The sequence below is a fragment of the Diabrotica undecimpunctata genome, chromosome 1 (assembly GCF_040954645.1).
Source record: "Diabrotica undecimpunctata isolate CICGRU chromosome 1, icDiaUnde3, whole genome shotgun sequence".
NCBI lineage: Eukaryota > Metazoa > Arthropoda > Insecta > Coleoptera > Chrysomelidae > Diabrotica > Diabrotica undecimpunctata.
This window is the reverse complement of record NC_092803.1, coordinates 74645893-74670145: the sequence shown is the minus strand read 5'-3', so window position 1 is coordinate 74670145 and position 24253 is coordinate 74645893. Positions and strand designations below refer to the sequence as shown.

General features: G+C 31.8%; 1 protein-coding gene across 1 annotated transcript in view; it reads left to right on the top strand.

The window, feature by feature from the left end:
• The window catches only part of LOC140432302 (uncharacterized), an 803181-nt gene that overhangs the window by 539297 nt on the left and 239631 nt on the right, over positions 1–24253 (top strand). The window contains exon 9 of the mRNA XM_072520128.1: positions 9826–10026. Within this exon, the coding sequence (XP_072376229.1) occupies positions 9826–10026 (201 nt within the window). The remainder of the gene's footprint in view (positions 1–9825; positions 10027–24253) is intronic.

Genomic DNA, 24253 nt, shown 5'->3' with positions numbered 1-24253 from the left:
ATCATAAGGTAATTGTTTGTACTTTTAATTTTCCACAAGCTTTCAATTTACATAATGTCAGTTTTTCAGCAGTAATAATTTATTTGCCATATTTAAACATTTTCCTTTTGTGTTAAAACGATGTCAGAGTCTTTGAAGATATTCTTCATTCTCTGCTACCAGGACAGCATCGTCTGTACATGATCTGCCAGATCTAAATGTTGATCTTCTAATGTTATCGAAGATTTTTTTTTGTTAGTAACCATTTTGGTAGTCAATTTGTAATTGTATTTAAAATATTTATGTTTCTGTAATTATTGTAAGCATTCTGCTTACCTTTTTTTTTTTAATATGACCGCCGGTGTACTAAGTCTCTAGCTATAATTTTGTAATTTGGTTTACCAACGACATATTTCCATATTTTTACAATATTTTGGGTAACTGACATTCATTATTTTTAAATATATCTGTCAAATAATCTGTTAATGTATCTGTACTTTGAAATTGTTATTTGAGACATAACACATTATTATATAACACTAATGAAAATTGTCCATTTTTTTCTGTACATACACAGGTATAAATTGATTACTGTTTGCGTTGTAATACAAACAATACATCGTTTACACAAGATTTAGAATAACATTAGGAGTAGGTATACGTATAATTATCCGAAAGCTGTTATGTTCCGAATGTACACAGGACCTTGTAACGCAAACGTTATATACTATCAGGTGAACCCTTAACTAAAACATATATCACAAACAACTACAGGTAATTTATTATTGTAAGTAATACAATTTAAAAAAATCGATTAGAGTACGAAGCGATAAAGTCACAAATGTAAACAAATAATTCGTTTTTCGCAAGTGAAAATCAAAACATAAAAATAAATTTAACTAAAATTGTTGTTAATCTTCATTAGATATGGGATTGTCCAGCTAGATGCAGCTTCGAATTGAAAACGATAAGTTACCCATACTGTTTGACCATCAAATGTGAATAATTGTGCCTCGTTCAGATATGGAAGATGATAATGTCATTTGTTGTGATTCGACATTAGTTACCGAAACAATATTAGATATAGAAGCTTGGGTGTTAATTTTTCTTTCTAACTCAACTATTTGGCATCTTAAATTTAATTTTAAATCTTTTGTTGTTGTTCTAAATTATTTTTGAAATAGTTTTGGTGTTGTTTTAAATCAGTTTGATATTGTGTGAATTTATTTTTTAAATCGATTTTCAAATTGTTTGGTTGATCTAGGTACTATTTTATTTTCTAAATCATACTGTTGTTCTTTTAATTTATCTATTCTAATAGTGATTTGAATTACTTCTAACTAGAAATTTTCGTGAATTTTGGATAAACCATTTATGAGTTTTACCTCTACTTTTCTACGCCTTTTTTCCTTCTACTTTTTCTCATTCTCTTCTTGTCTACGTTTCTCTTTCTCTTCCTGTCTATGCTTCTTATTTAGTTTTGCCTCTTCTTGTCTAAGCTTTTTCTCTTCTTGCCTCCGCTTCTCCGTTTCTTCTTCCATTTTTAAAAACTACGCGGGATGTCTGGATGTATTCATTTCTTTGTCAAACTGTCACCAATGTTACACTTTTTAAAATTATCTTTCTTCGAACTCAAACTTGTTTAAAATACTTTGTACAACTTTAACTGAATAACAACTATAATAACTAATATAATAACTATAATAACTATAATAACTATAATAACTATAATAACTATAATAACTATAATAACTATAATAACTATAATAACTATAATAACTATAATAACTATAATAACTATAATAACTATAATAACTATAATAACTATAATAACTATAATAACTATAATAACTATAATAACTATAATAACTATAATAACTATAATAACTATAATAACTATAATAACTATAATAACTATAATAACTATAATAACTATAATAACTATAATAACTATAATAACTATAATAACTATAATAACTATAATAGCTATAATAACTATACTAACTTATATAAACTTGAAAACTCAAAATACAACTGTTCTAAACTATCAAAAACATCTGTTTATTTTGACGTTCCAAACTTCACTAGACATTTCATGAATTTTCTAATGTCATGACGTCATGTTGAATGTTCTCGAACTACTTCTTCTTCTTCGTCAAGGGACTTTTTCTATGTGGGATAAATCCTACTGCACTTTCATAACAATACTTTCCTATTGTAGTCTCGAAAACACGAAACATCTAGAGCTCTTACTCTGTTTTAATCCAAGGTCTTTATTACAGAGAGTTGTTTATATTTACTGTGGCCCTATTCTGGCCTTTAGTTTTGTTGTTTTATCATAATTTTTAAAATTCCGATTTCCAGGAATTTGTATTTTTTTACCCTTTTAGCATCTCCCAAATGTATATATTTTTGAAAAAGACAGAAAAGATTTTATTTCACGTTCAAAGCGTCTATGTACCTATTGATACGTATTTCGCTTTAATAAAGCTCATCAGAATAGTTATTCATAGCCGTTCTTAACGTGAAAAATAAAATTCTCTGTCTTATTAGAAGTAACAATAACATGACTTCGTTATGGACGCAATAGCGACATCTGATAGAAAAATCGGTAAGATAGTTTCGAAACAAATTCAGATTTCTGCTTTAATCTGGAGCCTTCTAAAAATTGCAAGGCATGGCCAAACGATGATAAAGATGTTAATAGAGACATGGGGAATCTAAAATTTGCATTCCACGACATGTCTATTCATCTAAGCAGAAATCCTAACGAATTTGTTTCTCGTACTCATACAGAGTAGATCCGAAGAAAATGAAAAAGACAGAAAAGATTTTATTTCACGTTCAAAGCGTCTATGTACCTATTGATACGTATTTCGCTTTAATAAAGCTCATCAGAATAGTTATTCATAGCCGTTCTTAACGTGAAAAATAAAATTCTCTGTCTTATTAGAAGTAACAATAACATGACTTCGTTATGGACGCAATAGCGACATCTGATAGAAAAATCGGTAAGATAGTTTCGAAACAAATTCAGATTTCTGCTTTAATCTGGAGCCTTCTAAAAATTGCAAGGCATGGCCAAACGATGATAAAGATGTTAATAGAGACATGGGGAATCTAAAATTTGCATTCCACGACATGTCTATTCATCTAAGCAGAAATCCTAACGAATTTGTTTCTCGTACTCATACAGAGTAGATCCGAAGAAAATGAAAAAGACAGAAAAGATTTTATTTCACGTTCAAAGCGTCTATGTACCTATTGATACGTATTTCGCTTTAATAAAGCTCATCAGAATAGTTATTCATAGCCGTTCTTAACGTGAAAAATAAAATTCTCTGTCTTATTAGAAGTAACAATAACATGACTTCGTTATGGACGCAATAGCGACATCTGATAGAAAAATCGGTAAGATAGTTTCGAAACAAATTCAGATTTCTGCTTTAATCTGGAGCCTTCTAAAAATTGCAAGGCATGGCCAAACGATGATAAAGATGTTAATAGAGACATGGGGAATCTAAAATTTGCATTCCACGACATGTCTATTCATCTAAGCAGAAATCCTAACGAATTTGTTTCTCGTACTCATACAGAGTAGATCCGAAGAAAATGAAAAAGACAGAAAAGATTTTATTTCACGTTCAAAGCGTCTATGTACCTATTGATACGTATTTCGCTTTAATAAAGCTCATCAGAATAGTTATTCATAGCCGTTCTTAACGTGAAAAATAAAATTCTCTGTCTTATTAGAAGTAACAATAACATGACTTCGTTATGGACGCAATAGCGACATCTGATAGAAAAATCGGTAAGATAGTTTCGAAACAAATTCAGATTTCTGCTTTAATCTGGAGCCTTCTAAAAATTGCAAGGCATGGCCAAACGATGATAAAGATGTTAATAGAGACATGGGGAATCTAAAATTTGCATTCCACGACATGTCTATTCATCTAAGCAGAAATCCTAACGAATTTGTTTCTCGTACTCATACAGAGTAGATCCGAAGAAAATGAAAAAGACAGAAAAGATTTTATTTCACGTTCAAAGCGTCTATGTACCTATTGATACGTATTTCGCTTTAATAAAGCTCATCAGAATAGTTATTCATAGCCGTTCTTAACGTGAAAAATAAAATTCTCTGTCTTATTAGAAGTAACAATAACATGACTTCGTTATGGACGCAATAGCGACATCTGATAGAAAAATCGGTAAGATAGTTTCGAAACAAATTCAGATTTCTGCTTTAATCTGGAGCCTTCTAAAAATTGCAAGGCATGGCCAAACGATGATAAAGATGTTAATAGAGACATGGGGAATCTAAAATTTGCATTCCACGACATGTCTATTCATCTAAGCAGAAATCCTAACGAATTTGTTTCTCGTACTCATACAGAGTAGATCCGAAGAAAATGAAAAAGACAGAAAAGATTTTATTTCACGTTCAAAGCGTCTATGTACCTATTGATACGTATTTCGCTTTAATAAAGCTCATCAGAATAGTTATTCATAGCCGTTCTTAACGTGAAAAATAAAATTCTCTGTCTTATTAGAAGTAACAATAACATGACTTCGTTATGGACGCAATATTAACATCTTTATCATCGTTTGGCCATGCCTTGCAATTTTTAGAAGGCTCCAGATTAAAGCAGAAATCTGAATTTGTTTCGAAACTATCTTACCGATTTTTCTATCAGATATCGCTATTGCGTCCATAACGAAGTCATGTTATTGTTACTTCTAATAAGACAGAGAATTTTATTTTTCACGTTAAGAACGGCTATGAATAACTATTCTGATGAGCTTTATTAAAGCGAAATACGTATCAATAGGTACATAGACGCTTTGAACGTGAAATAAAATCTTTTCTGTCTTTTTCATTTTCTTCGGATCTACTCTGTATGAGTACGAGAAACAAATTCGTTAGGATTTCTGCTTAGATGAATAGACATGTCGTGGAATGCAAATTTTAGATTCCCCATGTCTCTATTAACATCTTTATCATCGTTTGGCCATGCCTTGCAATTTTTAGAAGGCTCCAGATTAAAGCAGAAATCTGAATTTGTTTCGAAACTTTCTTACCGATTTTTGTATATATTTTTCATTATATTATATTATTTATTTTTATTTTTGTCCATACTTCTCACAGTAACTGTTTGTTTTGTTAAGTAGCAGTTGAAATTGTTATCACTTGTTATCAGTTGTTGAATCACGATATTATCTACATATCTTATGTTGTTAATAGCTCTTCTGTTAATTATTATTTCTTCACATTCAGATAGTAATGCTTCTTCAAAAATGGATCCACTATATGCTTTGAATAGTAATGGAGACATAATACAGCCTTGCTTAACTCCTCTCCCGATGGCAATTTCTCCGATTTCTCCAATTCGAACAGGATTCGTTATTTATTTTAATCTATGCTCTGTAATTCCAGTAAAGGTTTGTTATTGTTCCTAAGTTACTTTGGATTATGCTTTTTTTCTTTAGAATTCATATCCATGCATCTTTGAGCATATTAAAAGAAAATAATGCCTCTCTGGTTCCTAGTGCGTTTTTGAATATATACTGATAAAATATATTCCTTCATTCAGTTTGTTTATTTATACGACCATATATTATTTTCAAAAATGACTTAACAACATGACTTATTAACGATATTATTCTGTATTCACAACAGTCTTTAATAGACACAGTAGTGTTGGCAACATGTATCAAGGAGGACTCCTATTTGTAGTTTGATGTCTCTGTTGTTCTGGTAGTTAACTCTTGCCAACTCTCACTTGTTAGTTTAATTCAAATATGGACCAGAAACAATTTTTACATCGTGTGTATATGTGTGTGTATTTATGTTTAAAGATATTTTTTTTTCTTGTTTGTAATTTTTTTTAGATATGTATAAATCACTGAAGTTATACTAATTTATATTTCCACTTTTACATCTTTAATAAAATTTATTAGCAATTCTAAGGTTTCTCTATTAGCAGGTGCCATCTGTGATACAATTAACTGAAACCAATATTTCATTTCAATAAGAGTTTAAATTAATGTATTAGAATTTTCTAAATATTTGTTGTATCCAAAGAAAATATGGTTAAGATTTCCGTAAGAACTTCTATCATAGTTGCAGGATGGTGCCGGTAATATTCCAAGATTAAATAAATGCGACGGGAATAGACCATGATTCGTTTTTAAACCGAGAAGAATTTGGTAGTCGAGTAATTGAATATGTACTGGGATGGGAGTGGTAAAGTGGGGTGTATCTGGAAACATGTATTTTGCGAGTTTTCAACAATATTCTTCCATTGCTGTTCCCACATTTTAGACTTATTTTGTTTTTTATTGTGTTAAATATATCCCTTACTATATAAATATTGCAAAAGACTCCATTCTGCACTGCTTTCTTAGCTAGAATATCAACTTTTTCATTTCCTGGTATACCTACATGGCCTCTAACCCAAATAAATGTTATATTTAAATTTGCAATCATGTTTTTTAACCGTTATGTCATTACTTAAGTACCTGATATGGGAGTCTATACCCGTGCTACCCAGGTACCCGGCATTGTTTCGGTAAACTTCGCTTGTACATTCCGAAAATAACAGACAATTGGGATTTTTCTTTGTTTGCTATCAGTGTTTATTTAACTGTGCTTAAGATGTTAATATTTTTGTGACTATATGCGTGTTTTATGTTGTAATTACTTGTAATAATGGCAAGAAGAGAAGTGAGTGCTAGCGAATTTAGAAGGTAAGTTATTACTGTTTATTTTTACAATGTTTTATACATAGATCATTCAATTTTAGAATGACGTATGAAAAGCAACAGAAGTACTTGCAACAATTTATAGACGATATAAATGAGAAAGTAGACAAAAATATCGAAAACCAGGAATCAGATGAGGACTACGTTTCGCAAAGCAAACCGGATGGAGATGAAGCTTCTGACGTAGAGGACGTTTTTACTGATATCACTAATAAGATTGAAATCGATACCTACGGCGACGATAGCAGTGATGAAGATTTTGACGATTTTCAAGAAAGTTCTTCCCAAAGTGATGTTCTGGTTGCAAAAGATAAAACGATTTGGCAACGAAAACCGTTTACTGCAAGTCGAACACTGAAACGTAACCTTTTGCGTGAAAAAACGGGCCCAGTACGTTCTACTAAAACTCTTTCGATTAGAGATACATTCAAATGTGTTTTCAGTGACGTAATGTATGACATAATTATACGCGAAACCAATCGAAAAGCTAATAGCGTTTGTGAAAAGTATAATGTTGAAAACCCCGACAAACCTCGAAATGTTTGGAAATCACTCACAACAGAAGAATTTGATGCATACTTAGGTATTATTATTACAGCAGGAGTACGGCATTCAAATTCAGAGCACTCGAAAGATTTACGGCAAACAGACTCTCATCCTTTATACCGAGCACGTATGGGCATAAATCGCTTTTGAAGCATCAGCAGATTCTTACGGTTTGACAATGACAAAACACGTGCAGAACGTTTGCAAAATGATAAAGCTGCAGCTATTATAGATATATTCCATCTTCTCAATGATAATTTACGTCGTAACTATGTACCGTCGGATTCTCTTACTGTGGATGAACAGTTATTTCCTTTTAGAGGTAGGACACGTTTCACGCAATATATGCCAGCAAAACTTGCCAAGTATGGCATCAAGGGTTGGTGGGTTTGTGACGCTAATAATTCGTCTCTACTTACTGGACAAATTTATACTGGAAAAAATTCGACTAGACGTAAAACTAATCAAGGTGAACGCGTAGTAAAAGATTTGTGTTACCGATACAAAAATTCTGAACGAAACATAACAATGGATAATTTTTTCACAACTCTTCCACTAGCCTGTCTCCTGTTGTCTTGGAATTTATCATTAGTTGGTACTTTGAAGAGAAATAAACCATATATTCCACAAGAAATGCTGCCTTCGCCAGAGCGTGAGCCTGAATCGTCATTAGACGGATTCAGTGCAGATCGTGTTACTATTTGTTCATATGTACCAAAAAAGAAAAAAAGGGTTATCTTGCTGTCAACAATGCATGACAACGATAATGTAAGTGGCCCAAAAAATAGACCTGAAATAATTCAGTTCTATAATATAACTAAAGGAGGCGTAGACAATATGGACAAAATGGTTTCTCATTATTCCACTAAACGCAGAACTTTGCGTTGGCCAGTAGCCTTCTTTTACAATATCCTAGACGTAGCTTGCCTAGCAACCTATATAATTTATACAGAGAATAATCCACAGAGTTCTACTGAAACCAGTAAGAGTAGAATTTTTCTTCAAGACTTAGGGAAACAACTAGTGATGCCTGCAATTTCTGCTAGATCTAAAGTACCAAATGTATACGGAAATTTTTCATCAAGGTCAGGAATTGAGTGTATGTTAGGAAAACCTCTACATACAGATTCAAGTAATACTGCAGAGTCACTACCACTTCGAGATTCCACTGGACGCCTCAAAATTGTTGGAAACTGCTACATTTGTATGTCTTTAGCGAAAAAGCGGCTAAGAAAGACACGAAAATCATGTAATGTTTGTAATCGTCCACTATGTAACGAACACTCAGTAAATATAAGTAAGTGTGGACAATGTGTTTAAAATGTAACTTTTATTTACGTTTCCATATCACTTTTATTATAAAAAAACTAGACAGAGCTTCATAATTTACTAAACATTAGTGTTACCCGGGTGCCACGGGTGTGGATGTAATGGTGTAAAAACTTTGACAGGTAATTTTAATATATTATATGCATTTTTTTCTTTGGTTTTTATTATAAATCTCTTCGCTTTCTAAATAATTTTAGGAATAACTAGGAGCTCGAATAAAAATATTTATACTATCGTCAATGATTGAGATAAAACAATTACCAAGGATACCCAGGTACCTGGGTATAGACACAAAGGTTAAACAACATATCATAGAACACGTCATTCCTTCAAATTTTGTATTTTTTATAGAGTCTAATGTAGATGTAGAATCTGTTAATATTACTCCTTCGAGTATGTTATTGGATGTTAACCAGGTAAAGCCTTTTATAATTGCAAAAAACTAGGCAGTATAAATGCTACAAACAGGTGATAATTTATATATCAATGATTGGTTTGTATTTTGGATAAATACATCACAACCAACACATTCCTTCGTCTTAAATCCATCTGTAAATATAAGAGTTTTGTTATAGAAATCACCTAGTATGGATTTTAGGAGGATGTAATTTTTTATTTTAATAAACTTAATAACTAAACTTCATTATTAAATTATACTAAGCATTTCATGTTGAACTTTTAAGGTATTTCCATAGTCATAATCTCTAAACGAAACACAAGTAACTGTTTTCGTTATCACTGTAAACTATACAATGCTTTTTTTGTGCTCATTTCGTTTCTAAACCCAAATTATGTGATACTGATTGGGCATTCAAGCGTCTTACCAATTTTGTCGTCTATGATTTTCAAAAATGTTTGAGTTGTGTGACTAACACAATTGTTTTGTGATCTGAGATAATTGTTCCGATTACCTTTTTAGAGATTACTACAAAGGTCGGTTGTAGCCATTGTTTAAAATTTGTTCTAGTGTGATATACTAGATTAAAGAGTTCAAAGATTTTTTTCATTTACATTCCGTATATAAAGTTATATGGTAGTCCTCATATAAGTCGTTTTCTTACCAACTTGAATCATAAGGACGTGGAACTAAACTATTTAGAATTCTAAGAGAACTTTACCTCAATGAGATTCCAACTTCCTAATCGCATCTGTCCAAGTTCGCTGCTATAAACTCAGTTTCCTTATGTATCGTTCTTGTTGTTTCAGATTGGTTCCCCGGCTGGGCTCAACACGGCCATTACAACAAACAACCAAACGACGACGGGCTCAGCGACCAGGACTGTGTCGAGGTTCGCAGGGTCTACCCTCTGCCCGCCTCCACCGCACGACTGGCCACAACGTTCATGTGGAACGACCGAGATTGTTCCACGCCGAATTATTTCATTTGTGAGAGGATGCAAAATGACGGTAAGTATCTTTTAGTGGCAGTGGTGAGTGGCTGTTAGAGATATTTAGGGATTATGAATATAAAGCAGGATAATCGTGTAGTCCATATGTTAAAAACGCGACTGGTGTTCAATGAATATTTATATACCTATTGTAACTTTGATTTAAGAAATTCTTTTTACGGTAATGTAACATGCTCAGATAAATTATGTTTTTACCTAATTGTCTAACATTTAATGAACGATGTTTTAAATTAAAATTACACAAATTTTATTATACTAGTGAACTAATATAATTTTAAGTGAAAAGATTCAAACTAGTGAAAATTCAAGTATATATGTATATATATATACCTATATATATATATATATATATATATATATATATATATATATATATATATATATATATATATATATATATATATATATATATTTCCTAATTGTGAATTTTTAAATATAAACTTTTTTAATTCCTGGCTTTGTCGGTCTGTTATAACTAAAAACACTTAATTATTGCTTAAATGTTTCGGCTATTTGCCATTTTTAATAAGCATTTTATTTTATAAACATTACAGTACACAAATATATTTTTGATCTACAAAAGTTTTAAATTGTCAGTAGTTTAGGGTCGTATTTTAAACATCTGCCATGATGCATTTAAAGAACAACTCAATTTATTAAATTGTGATATATATTGCAAAGATCTTTGATGTCAGTCTTATTGTTAATAGCGTTGAGATCTTTTTATGTTAATATTCTCGAATATGCATCTTTTTGTTCTTTTTCCAAAATCTGTACATTTTCAAAATCAAAACAATGACTATTTTCCAGAGAATGCTTGGCTAAGGCTATTGTTTTTGATTTGTTGGTTTGTACACTATATTTGTGTGCGACAACCCTTCTATGCAGATACTGGCGTGTTTGCCCAATATATGTTAAACTGCACTCTCTACAATTTATTTTATAAATAAAATCTGACTGACGATCTTTATTAATATTGGGTTTAAATTTTGAAAAATATTTTTCGTATTTTTTTTATGTCCAACATTACTATCATATTTTGCCAAAATTTTTGACATTTGTTCAGAGAATCCATTAATGTATAGCAGGGATATATTTTCTTTAATTTGGTGACATTACTATTATTATTGCTAGGTATTGTTTAGGTTCTTTTATTGGTACTGGAATTAGATTGATTTCTGATAATGCAATTTCTTTTTTAATTAGATGGTTGTAAAATTCTGGTGAAAAATTATTGTTTTGTAAGATATTTTTAACCTATCTCAAATTTTCGGAATTCTACTGTGGGCTAGATAGTTTAGTTGTTTTGTCAGTTAGATTGAATACTACATTTCTTTTATGAGTCATAGGTGCGTTAGTATTCAAATTTAGATGTCTTCAGGACCAAACATTCTTTGTAAACCAGTTAAGTTGTTATCAGTCGGTTATTGTTGTTATGCTTAAACTTAAATCAAGAAAAGAAATTTTTTGTTTTCTTCTAGTTCATAAGTAAATTGAATGTTATGTAAATTATTGAACATTTGAAGAGCACAACCGATTTCATGATCTGGAATGCAGAGTAAGCAGTTATTAATATATCGTTTGTAGACATGTATGTTCTACTTCAATTAAGAGATGACTGTTGTTTCTTATATTTGCATTACTGTTTACTATTGGTGCTAAGATAGGCGAACCCATGACCACTCCAGAAATCTGAGAAATGTATTCATTTGCATGTTAAAAGCCTCGGCTGAACATTTTTTCAACATAAAAATTAATACTATGGCCTTTTGCCAGTCAATTCGTATCTATTTATCTCTCTATATGGCATCAAATATCTTAAGTAATAACTCTATTGCATTTTGTCCCATTTTTTTCATCCTCTCACTTGTTATTCTGTCATAGCCTGGCGCCTTTCCATTTTTCATTTCTGCACTAGCTTCTTTTATCTTATTTATGGTTGTAAGATCTACAATATCATCTTATATTAATAAATAATAATATTCGTAACCTCTGCAACAGGTTATTTTCTTCTTAATAGCAGTGAGTTTGTTGCATCGCCTAGAAATATTCTCTCCATCTGTTCATTATTTCATTTTATTTCGCGAGAAGTTCGACAGTTTTATGTTGTTTATGTCTTGATTTTTTTTTTCTCATTAATTTTAAAACTCCATAGACCAGTTTTTGATTCTCTTTACTGTTTGTTTCCATCTTTTCTTCAAATGCTGTGCATTTGTTCTTTTTTGCTTTTTTAACAAGTTCTTTTACTAATCTTCTGTAATTTTTGTATTCTTCATATCTTTCTGGTGTTTACTTTTGTAAAAAATTTTCTTTCTTTTAATTTGTTGTTTTATTTCTTCATTCCTCCATGCATATTGCTTTCTTTTATTGCTCTTGTTACTTGTCCCACATCTTTCTGGCGCTGTATTTATTATAACATCTTTGCGGTTGTTCCATAGTTGTTCTACGTTTCGACCCTCTATCTTTTCTTTGGTATTTCCTAGATATTGATTTATGGACATGTGGTACTTCTCGGTAATTTCTTTATTTCCTAATTTATATAATCTAATAGTTTCATATTCTTGTTTCTTTTCTTACAGTTCGTTAATGTTGTTGTTATCTGACATAGTTTGATCAAGTTTCATTACTACTAAATAGTGATCACTTCCTATTTCTGAACCCCTCCTAACTTTTGTGTCTATTACGTTTCTTCTAATATTTTTTCTACTATGATGTAATCAATTACCGATTATTTCTTCTCTACTTTTAGCTTGTGTACTGGGGAATATTTTTGTGTTCAAAAAATATATTACTTATTACTAAATTGTGCATCATACAGAAGTCTAGCGTTCTTATGCCATTATTATTCGGTTTTGTTTCTCCATACTTTTGTAACACCTCTTTATATCCGGTTATTTACGCCTATTCTGCTATTTGAGTCATCTACTAAATATGTATTTCCTGTTGCTTATTCCGTAACAAACCCTAATCTAAATCGTCATCATTTGGACCATATACAATTATTATTGTTTATAAATTCTTGATTTTGTCTTTTATCTCTGTCTTTTAGCTAATAGGGCTCCGACCTGGCTTCTCAAGTTGTTATTTGTTTTGTTAATCTGGTGTGCACTGTGCGTCCCACCCTGTCACTGCTCTCTTGTTTTGTTTTATTCCACTTTATATAAATACACGATAAGTTTCTCTTTTTACCATTTCTTATTCTTTTTTCTTAGTTTCAGTTATTGTCACATATCTAACCGTGTTTCTTCAAACTCCTTCTTTTTCTTCTTAACATGCCCCATCTCTAAGGACATTGGCGATCATCATGGCCCATTTGACTCTATCTGCAGCCGTTCTGAAAAGTTCTATTGACATTTTCCCACTCCAATGTCTCAGATTGTTCAGCCCGGAGGTGCTTCTTCCCCCAGGTCTTTTTTTGCCATCCCCCTTCCCTTGTATGGCCAGCCGCATCAATTCGTATTTCTCGTTTCTTAGTATGTGACCAAAGTAGCTCATTTTTCTTTTCTTTACAGTGTTGAGTATTTCTTTATCTTTTTTTATTCTTCGTAGCATTTCCGCATTTGTTATGTGTTGTGTCCAAGATATTTTCCACATTCTTCGATAACACCACATTTCAAAGGTTAATGAGTTTTTTCTTTGTCGTCTCTGTAATTGTCTAAGCCTTAACTCCATACAACAGGTCAGAGAACACGTAGCATCTCAATACTCTAGTTCTAATTTCGATATTGAGTTTTCCATTGCATAATATTGCTTTCATCTGATTAAAAGCACTTCTAGCTATCTCAGTACGCCGTTTTATTTCCGTACTTCTACCCCATTCTTCATTTAGTTCGCAACCTAAGTACTGATATCTGTGCACCCTGCCTAAAAGTTTTCCTTTAGCATAAACACGGTCTTCCTCAATTTTGTTCTTGCTTACCACCATGCTTTTTGTTTTATTTGTATTCAGAGCCATTCCATACCTTTCGCAGTATTGGGTAATGCGATCAACCCAGATCTGTAGTCCTTCTCTGCTGTCCGCAAGGAGAATTGTGTCATCTGCGTATCTAAGATTATTCAGAAGTGCTCCGTTAATAAATGTGCCTTCACTTACGTCTTCTAATGCCTCTTTTAATAATTCTTCTGAATACATATTAAAAAGAAAAGGGAAAAGCACAAATTCTTGTCTTCAAACTCCATCTCCAGTTATTTTTCCGAAGAATTTTTACAAGAGGGGAGTGTTAACCCACTGCCCAACCCCCAACCTGGAGGACCAGTTTATCCGCTCTTGTCAGTTGCCGACCCAACCTTCCACCCGGGTTGGATACCGGATCTCCAGTTGGGTTGCTCGGTTTAACAAGGGACACCATCGGGAAGGTGAGAGTCGGATTTGAGTAGAAGGGGCTAAGTGGAGTAAACTGAAATCAACTCCATATTTTCGCATCCTACTCCTTTGTCCCTCCCATATATATATATATATATATATATATATATATATATATATATATATATATATATATATATACATATATATATATATATATATATATATATATATATATATATAATTCTTTGGTAGGTAACATTCGGGAAAGCGTCAAGGATTGGCTAAAGATGGTATAAGCCAGTTTGGTGTAGAACTTTATTCGAAATGTGAAATTTTCGGTGATAGGCTGTCACCTTTATCAGCACCTAAATGAAAAACTTAGTTAGTACAAGTGGTGGAAGTTAACATTTAAAACTTACATTGAAAATGTTCAGTTAGTCCTGGTAGTGAAGAACATTGTCACAATTATGTTAAAAATTACATTTAAAATTTTAAATAAAAACATTAGAACATAAAAGGGTATTTTTACAAATACAACACAAAAACATCTAAAAAACAACAAAAACCGCAACTTCATGTCAAAGGTAGAATAGAAGAATGCTTCTTCTTTTTTATGAATATGAAAAATTTAAATAATTTACCTTAAATGATACTTCATAAGGCTTCAAGCTAACTGCAGCCTGCCTGATGACTTTATCTTTTATGTCATTCTTCTTTTTCTTCAGCCTTAAGTAATCCAACTTTGGACAAAAGCCTTCCCCAAATCAATCCAGTGTTTTCTATTTTGCGCCACTTGCTTCCAGTTGTGTCCTCCGATCTTCTTAATATCATCAGCCCATCTCATTTGTGGTCTTTATTGTTGTATTTCGTGGTTCCATATTTTATTCTTTAGTCGTGCATTGTGTCCTGCGAAGCTCCATTTTAATTTGGCAGCATGTTCTCCTGCTCTTTTTTACTTTGGTTTTGCTTCTAATCCATTTGTTTGTTTTTTTGTCTATAAGTCTCACCCCGAGCATTGATCTTTCCATCGCTCTTTGTGCTTTTACTATTTTATTTTATATAATAACTTTTACTATTATTGTTTTTAGTTACGTGCTTTTCCACATGAAAAACTTGATTTGCCAGTACCAGATTTTTCCCTTTCTTTTCCGTTTGGGATTGAAAAGATAAATTATGATGAATTTTTAGAATCCCAGTTTTTAATACTACATTTAATAGTACATAAACTGACAAAATATAATTAAACAACTAATTATTAATAATTGTCAATTCCGTATGTATTTAACCATCGAGTTAGAATCTATGGAGAGGGCATCACGTGACTAAAAACGACCTCACTTCGGCCATATTGTTTTGACACTTTTGACAGATCGTATATGTTTATTTACGTTTGTTGTTTTTCGAATATTTTTAGTTTTATAATACTTTTATAGAAACTGTAATAATATATTGTGATAGTGCATAATAATGGTTTCTTGTTCTCAACGTAGTTGCAGTGGCAGAAGCAATGCTAATAAAAAATCTTCAGGAATAACGTTTTACAGGTTAGTATACAAATATGTAAACAAAGTAATGGCCCGTACTTTAGAGAATAAATTAATAGTATTTGACTGTATTAATTTATCTTTATGTATAATATATCGTGTTTTTAGTGTTTACCGTGGGATAAATAAATCATAGTTTATTAAAAATGTATTGCACTTTGTAGATTATGATTAAATCTTCTGAATAACTAGTCATATTTTTATAGTAGTTTTAATATTATTGAGTCCGGCCATGATCCCACCGCCATATTGGTATTACCGTTAGCCACGCCTACCTACGCCGTTTTTAATACACACGTTAATATGCTCATAGCTTCTCCATAGATTCTAACTCGATGTATTTAACACATGTTTAACCTCAAATTGGGAGGTCCAAAATTGTCAGATAAAGAGGGTAGATGTCGAGTCAGTCACGCACGGTCTATATATATATATATATATATATATATATATATATATATATATATATATATATATATATATATATATATATATTAATATATATATATATATATATAATATATATATATATATATATATATATATATATATACATATATATATATATATATCTATATATATATATATATATATATATGTAAAAGATAAAATCTTTTAGCGAAAGCCGCTATCGCTTTATTAAATTAAATGGCCAAATATATGGCCTAGGAGGACAAATTCCTTAAATTTCCCGTGCTCGAATCGGTATCAATAAAGTATTGTGATCATTTCGGCCTATCCCAGCCTCATCAGACACTTGGGCTGATACAAATTCAAACTCGGAAAGTCCAACGAATGTCTCCCAAAACTTCACTACAACAGTAGTTAGCTTACAAAGGCGCCACCTGCTTTGGCGGCCGTGAACGAAACCGATATTTGGCCATTTAATTTAATAAAGCGATAGCGGCTTTCGCTAAAAGATTTTATCTTTTACAGATTTCGCATAGCGCAGAGGATACAGAAAACGATATTGTAGGCTGGGATAGGCCGAAATGATCATAACACTTTATTGATACCGATTCGAGCACGGGAAGTTTAACGAATTTGTCCTCCTAGGCCATATATTTGGCCATTTAATTTAATACATATTATATATATATATATATATATATATATATATATATATATATATATATATATATATATATATATATATATATCTAGTATTTAAACCAAACAAAAATCTCAAATTCTATTACTATGACGACGAAGTTACTGATACTCTGATGGAACGTATTTCCATTAAATAGTTCTATTAAAATCCATTAGCTGTGATAACTTTTGAATAAATGGTCGATCAAGTTTTTAAAATTAATGATACGGTTGATCTCTCTAATGACTTTAAATAGAACCGCGCTTTCAACTTCCAGGAAATGTGGAGAATCAAACCTGACACAGATGGTTGTGGCGCGAGGTAAATAATGGCGAGAGGTTAATGGGCCGACGCCGTTCTTTTCATGCCATTATGTCTTATTGTGGAGAAGCTATTACTTTAAGTAAATTGCTAGGAGGCAAGTAGAGGAATTTCTAACCCGGGAATTCGACAATTATTCATTCAGCCAACGTTCGCGACATGCTTTATCTGGAATTAGAAAGCTGGATTTGTTCCGGGTGGTGTTACTCGAATGTCCGAAAGTCGCTTGTGAAAATAATTTCTGTTCTGAGATTTAAGCAAATATACGTAATTTGGCGAACTTTGTTTACCTCAGGTGACACGAAATTTTAGAGTGTGATTGTATTCATAGAAAAGCACAATTCTTAGGTGTCAAGGGAAAAGGAGACGAGTCTGAAATCATAGATGTTCAGGAGAACATTAAAACAAAAGTACATCATTATTCATAATATAAAAATTTGATTAATTAATTAGTAAGGATCAATATTATTATTTTCTTACGTTTATATAAATAAAGAAGTTATATTGTTTTGTCCTGTTAATTATTAAATATATTTTTTTAATAATATAAAAAATATTTAACATATCCCCTTTTGTCTTACCAAAAAAAAGTAAGAAAATTACTGATTTCAATTAGATTAGTTTATTTAGAAATAATGTATATATGACTGATTAAAATATAAGCACAGGTATATTAGTCATACATAAATATAATTCTTCAAATCTTTAATTATAAAAAAAACATCAGAAACTAATAGACTTGTAAATACACATTATTTGTAATTTAAAGTTTCTTCATACTCCTCTAAATCGGGATCCACATTACTTGCATTAGCATGACAAGGTAACATTTTATAAAACTCATGACAATCAGTTTTAATTACGCGTAATATGCTGATAATATCTCTTTGTTTTTTGGCTTATGGGAAGAGTATTGCCATAACATTTTTTTTTGTAATAAAGGACTATTAGACTTTTCTCTTCAACTAAATTTGTTTAAAGGGTTATAATTTGCTATGCAAAAGCACAACCATTTGATGCCAAAAAAATTTGTTACCAGAAGTATCGACTGTTCGTAACTGCAATGGACCTTTGTATAAATCTGCGAAGTCAAGAAAGATATTGTTCTTCATAACAACAACTGTAATATTGTGACTTGTCAATCTCACAAGATTGTACCAGTGACTTTGCAAGAGAATAGACATGTTTTTCTTCTTCTTTCAATTCTATTTAAGCTCATTTTGAGCATGCATGAAGTCTCATTCTATGTGTGTGTCTTGGAATCAGAAACTTTTGATCCATTTTTGAAATCTTGTCTAATTTTGTTAAAACACCGAAACATGGCAGCCTCATGACTATTTTTATTCTGACCACTACATGTGTCTAAATAAAATCACCTGCTTTATATGTGATGAAAATGACAATAAAATCTCACATCACATGTAGGCAGCATATAGATTTATTATATATATATATATATATATATATATATATATATATATATATATATATATATATATATATATATATATATATATATATATAAAGGTATTTAGGCGCCTCGCCCTTCCGGTAGGGATCTATGGAGGAGTATCACTGAGCCGCAAGCCCTTATCTCTTGCCGTACTGCTCCACCATAGGCCGATCAGACACCAGCATATTCTAGTCTAAGCCGCAGATTCATTTAGAATTTTAGACTGCTGCGTTAGCCTTTTTGTTTTCTGTACACCGAGCTGGGTTTCTTATATGCTTATATTAAATTACTCCTAATAGATGTATGTAGAATTCACCGTTACACATGTTTTTTTTAAATGATCCGGTTTTTGAGAAAAAAACAATTGTACCCATTTGGGAACATTATGTATAAAAACTTTTATTAGAATCAATTGTCGTACATATTGGATCGATATATTGTCAGTATCAAACTATTCCAAATTATAAAACTTCTTAAAACAGTTACTACTTTTAGAATAAAAGCATACAAATTACATTTCTCGCACTGGACCCTTGATTTTCCCGTACAGTTTATAATCTTACATCTTTCCATGTTTACAGACCAGTTTGGCTAGTGTGGAAACTGATCTGTTTGTACATATGTATATATATATATATATATATATATATATATATATATATATATATATATATATATATATATATATATATTGGGTTTAGGTTCAATGCATCTTCTTTTGGATGGTTGTTCGAATGTGGAACTTCTAGGCTGACCTACTTTTCTTATTTGTAAAACGCCACTATTAGTTAGTTGTTCAGCTAGAATTGTTTTGAAATTTACCAGTGGTATAATCTCCTTACTTTTTCCAATTTGTTTTTTGATTCGCCTGTCTAATGCTACATCCAGCATATGATAGAAAATACGGTGGTACAATTTTTTGCTTTTGATTTTGATTTCATATATTCCCAATAAGGAATCTTGTAGATCTACACCGCACATCTGCCTGTTATATTGTCGTACAATGTCTGGGCAATCAATTTCTTTCCTAGTTCTTTCGGTGCGAAAGAATCTTTTTACTTTGGCTGTTGGTTGAGTTGCACAATATTCTAACAGTAAAGACACAATTTTGTTGTCACACCACTGGACTGTATGTATTGCAGTATTCTCATAAGTACCAGAGTGGTCCTAAATGTTTCCTTTTTGTAATCTTTTTTATAAAAATATATACTTGAAAAATAATTATCGTAAAAGAGTTTGTAGTGTTTATTGGACGGTATTTCTCTGCTCAATCAAACTACAACATTACTAGCAGCTCCCAAATTTACTTCATTCGGTAATTCTGTGTAACTTTTTTTTCCAGCCAAAATTTCAAAATTATATAAAAATCCTGAGATTCCTGAGAGAACCCACATCTTGTATCCCCATTTATGAAGCTTTTTGGGATTGTATGTCTTCATACTCGAACATCTTTTAAACGATATAACTTGTTTCTTCACAAGATAAGTGTTCTTCTAAAGGAATCTGCAAACACGATCTTTTTATTTGATCAATCAGGGACGAGATTGTATCAAGAATCCGTGTATTTTCTAAATTATTACTAAAATGAAGCAACCATTTGATCGCTTTAAAACGATTGATAGGCATTACTTATGCAACTTGTGAAATTCTTGTTGTCGGACCCCGATAGCGTCTTGTAGTAAGTTGTCTTATTAGATCCACAGAAATATCCCCATAAAATTTTCAATTTCTACAGGAAATGTGGTAATTGGCTTTTGTGTATATACAAGTTTGTCGAACTAATTTAATTATAAAATCTGGTGTCAAACAAAAACTAAACAATTTGTAGGGAGAATTGAGCTGCAATATATTGGTTGGAAGTAATTCATTATCTTTAAAATGTAGTTCATCTACATTTCGCACAGTTTTTGAAGCCATATCATATGACTTTTTTTTATAGATTTTTGTTTCGTAGGTAGTTCGTAGGAGAACAAAACAACATTGAAGAAGAATGGAATATCATCAAAACGACAATTACAAATATGGCAAAGGAAACACTAGGTGAAACCTCAAGCCAAAGAAACGAGGAATGGTTTGACCAAGATTGCCAACAAGTAATAAATATCAAAAATATAGCTAGACAGAAATGTCTACAAAGGGATTCTCGATCGAATAGAAAGGCATATGAAGAACTCAGAAAAGATGCAAAGAAAATATGCAGAAGGAAAAAAAGAGAAATGTTGAATAGAAAAATACAACAAATTACAGATTATAATAACAGAAGAGAGGCTAGAAAATTTTACAAGGAAATCAAGCAATGCACCCAAGGATACATAACAAGATCAACAGTTTGCAAGGACAAAAATGGGGCAATTATCAGCGAGAAAGAGGAAATAATGAAAAGGTGGAAGGAGCATTTTCAAGAGCTGTTAAACCCAGAAAAAGAACAAAACGAAGATGAAGAGATAATTCACCACACAGCAGAACAACTAGTTGAGCAACCAACATTGGAAGAAACGATAAACGTCATAAAACATTTAAAAAATAACAAAGCACCTGGCACAGATGGAATAACTGCAGAACTGATAAAGAATGGTGGACATGCGCTATGGAGGCGTATCCATAAATTAATCGACCGCATATGGACACTAGAAGTCATCCCAGAAGATTGGAAAGTAGGAATCATACTTCCTATGTACAAAGGGGGAGACAAACGACTCTGCAAAAATTATAGGGGCATAACAGTTTTAAATGTCATCTACAAGATATTATCAGGAATTATATATAGCCGCCTGGAATCGTTTTCGGAGGAGATTATTGGTGAATACCAATGTGGCTTCAGACCAAAGAGGTCAACTATAGACCAAATACATATGTTAAGAGGTATACATGAAAAATGTGTTGAATATAACATACCTATTTACAACTTGTATATCGATTTCAAACAGGCGTTTGATGGAGTAGATCGACAAAAGATGTTAAAGCAACTATCTATGTTAGGGATACCCAATAAGTTGGTTAAACTTATACGAATGACTCTGGAGGGTTCCAAAGCTATGGTGAGAATAGATGGAGATATGACGCAGGCCTTTGATATTGAAAATGGAGTTAGACAAGGGGATGCCTTATCAACAACACTTTTTAATCTAACTTTAGAAGCTGTTGTTAGAAAACTGGATGTAAACGGCTGTATTAATACAAGATCTATGCAAATATGCGCATATGCGGATGATGTTGCCATAATAAGCCGCAACAAAAGGGTATTGAGCGAAAAAGTTATAGAACTGAAACGAGAAGCTGCTACGTTTGGTCTATATATAAATGAAAGCAAAACAAAATATATGGAGTGCACAAAATCGAATGAACATGAGAATCTGAAGGTAGACAACCATACCTACAAATATGCCTCCACTTTCCCCTACCTAGGCTCAATAATAAATGACAACAACAACATCAGTCAAGAAATACAAGCACGGATTCTTAGCGGTAATAAGTGCTTTTATGCATACAAAGACTTAATGAAAAGTAAGTTACTGAATCGTGAGTCTAAGCTGAGAATCTACAAAACAGTAATTAGACCAGTGGTCACATATGGATGTGAAACGTGGACCCTCTCAACCACTGATGAAAATCAACTGAGAATATTTGAGCGCAAAATACTAAAGAAGATATTTGGACCAACCCAATGCAGCGATAGTTCGTGGAGAATTAAAATGAACCACGAGCTGGATGAACTAATGCAAAGCGCAGATATTGTCAGATTTGTAAAATCACAAAGACTAAACTGGCTTGGTCACCTAGAAAGAATGCCAGATAATCGAGCTGTAAAAGTAATCCAGAGATGGAAGCCCCAAGGAAACAGAACAAGAGGAAGGCCCCGTAAAAGATGGATAGACGACGTAGAGAGGGATCTTAAAACCATGAACATCAGGCAGTGGCGAAGGAAAGTATCCGACAGGGCAGAATGGAAGAACATTGTTAAGCAGGCCAAGACTCACAAAGGGTTGTAGCGCCATTAGAAGAAGAAGAAGAAGAAGTAGGTAGTTCGTATGCGATTCATCGGTTGATAAATCATTATCTTTATTATCAGAATCTTCTTGACTATCAATGATTGCTTTATCCCTGGTGGTTTATGCAGTATGCAGCTAACGGCTCAACGTTATCTTCATCAGATAGTTCCGAATCTTCACTTTCAGAAGGAATGTACCGTAACTTATAGATGCTTATAGAGCTGAATAGTTTTTGCTTGATTGTTGTAAAACGATCTTGTTGAAATATTCTCAAATTCATCCATTTTTTTTTCTGAAAAGAAAGTTTACTTCAGGTTTATTCAAATTAATTTATTTAAACCAATAATGCATAAAAAATGTCTACCAAATTGCAAAAAACAAACTATAAAATATTTCCTTTTTTCAGTGTCAAAATTTGCTTGTAGTGGACAATGTTCCTGTATGGGAACAATAACAATTTGGGTCAAATACTAACAACAACAAAGTAAATTTATTATTTTAATATATCAGTAGATCCTTATAACACTTATAAATGCATATATAATTTTTATTTCTCAAACTTACCTTCACTACACTAACAACCTACTAGAAGGTCACTTCAAACAAAACTGCTATTTATTCAAACAACCGCTAGGCATATCAGCAACACACAATACACATCTAAGAATGAATGTTCCCAAGAGGAAATAAGATGTGTACGCGGTTAAAATTGTCGATAGTAAATACTCATGCAAATTTTATATTTTGAGTTCCCATTTGGGTCCTTAGAGCAATAGAGGGTTAGGTACGGATTGGGAAGAGACTGTTGAAGGTCAAAGCAATAAACTCTGTTTTACTTACAATAAGTGGGCATCATATTCATTTTGAAATGTTCGTACTTCTTGTGCTGGGGCGATTTTTGTTTTCATTTTAGATTAATCGCAAATATTATAAGAGTCCAACGAAGGTTTCTTAAACGACAAACCCATTAAAGGCAACATACTTCTAAAAAAAGATACGGAACATACTGTACGCGTTAAATAATAACAGCGATAAAACGCATCCCCTTCTACCCTTCCATTTTGTGATCAAATAGATGATAGCTAACAACAATAATAACGCTAATGGTCGTCCTAATAAGATCACAGTGAATAATAATATGTATTTTTTGTTTAATTAGTTTATTGCATCTCAACTACAGGGTTATTAACACTGGGTCAATTTTATTACTATACATTTTTTATACATATATTTTATACATTATAATTTATAATAAAAAGAATAAAATTAGTAAATTTAAGTTTTTTTTTATTTTTTAATTTAATAAAATAAGAGAATAAAAGAGAATTTAAAAAAAATAAAGATTGAATTTTCTAATACAAATTCGTAAACGGTTAATGATTTACCACACTTTTCATGAACAGGTGATTTCTCTAAACCCATCAGGTGTACATGTATCAGCCATTTGTGACCAATTCTTAGCCTGCGCACGATTAATTTGTCTCTTCTACTTAAGTTAAGTAGCTGAAAGGTTTCTATG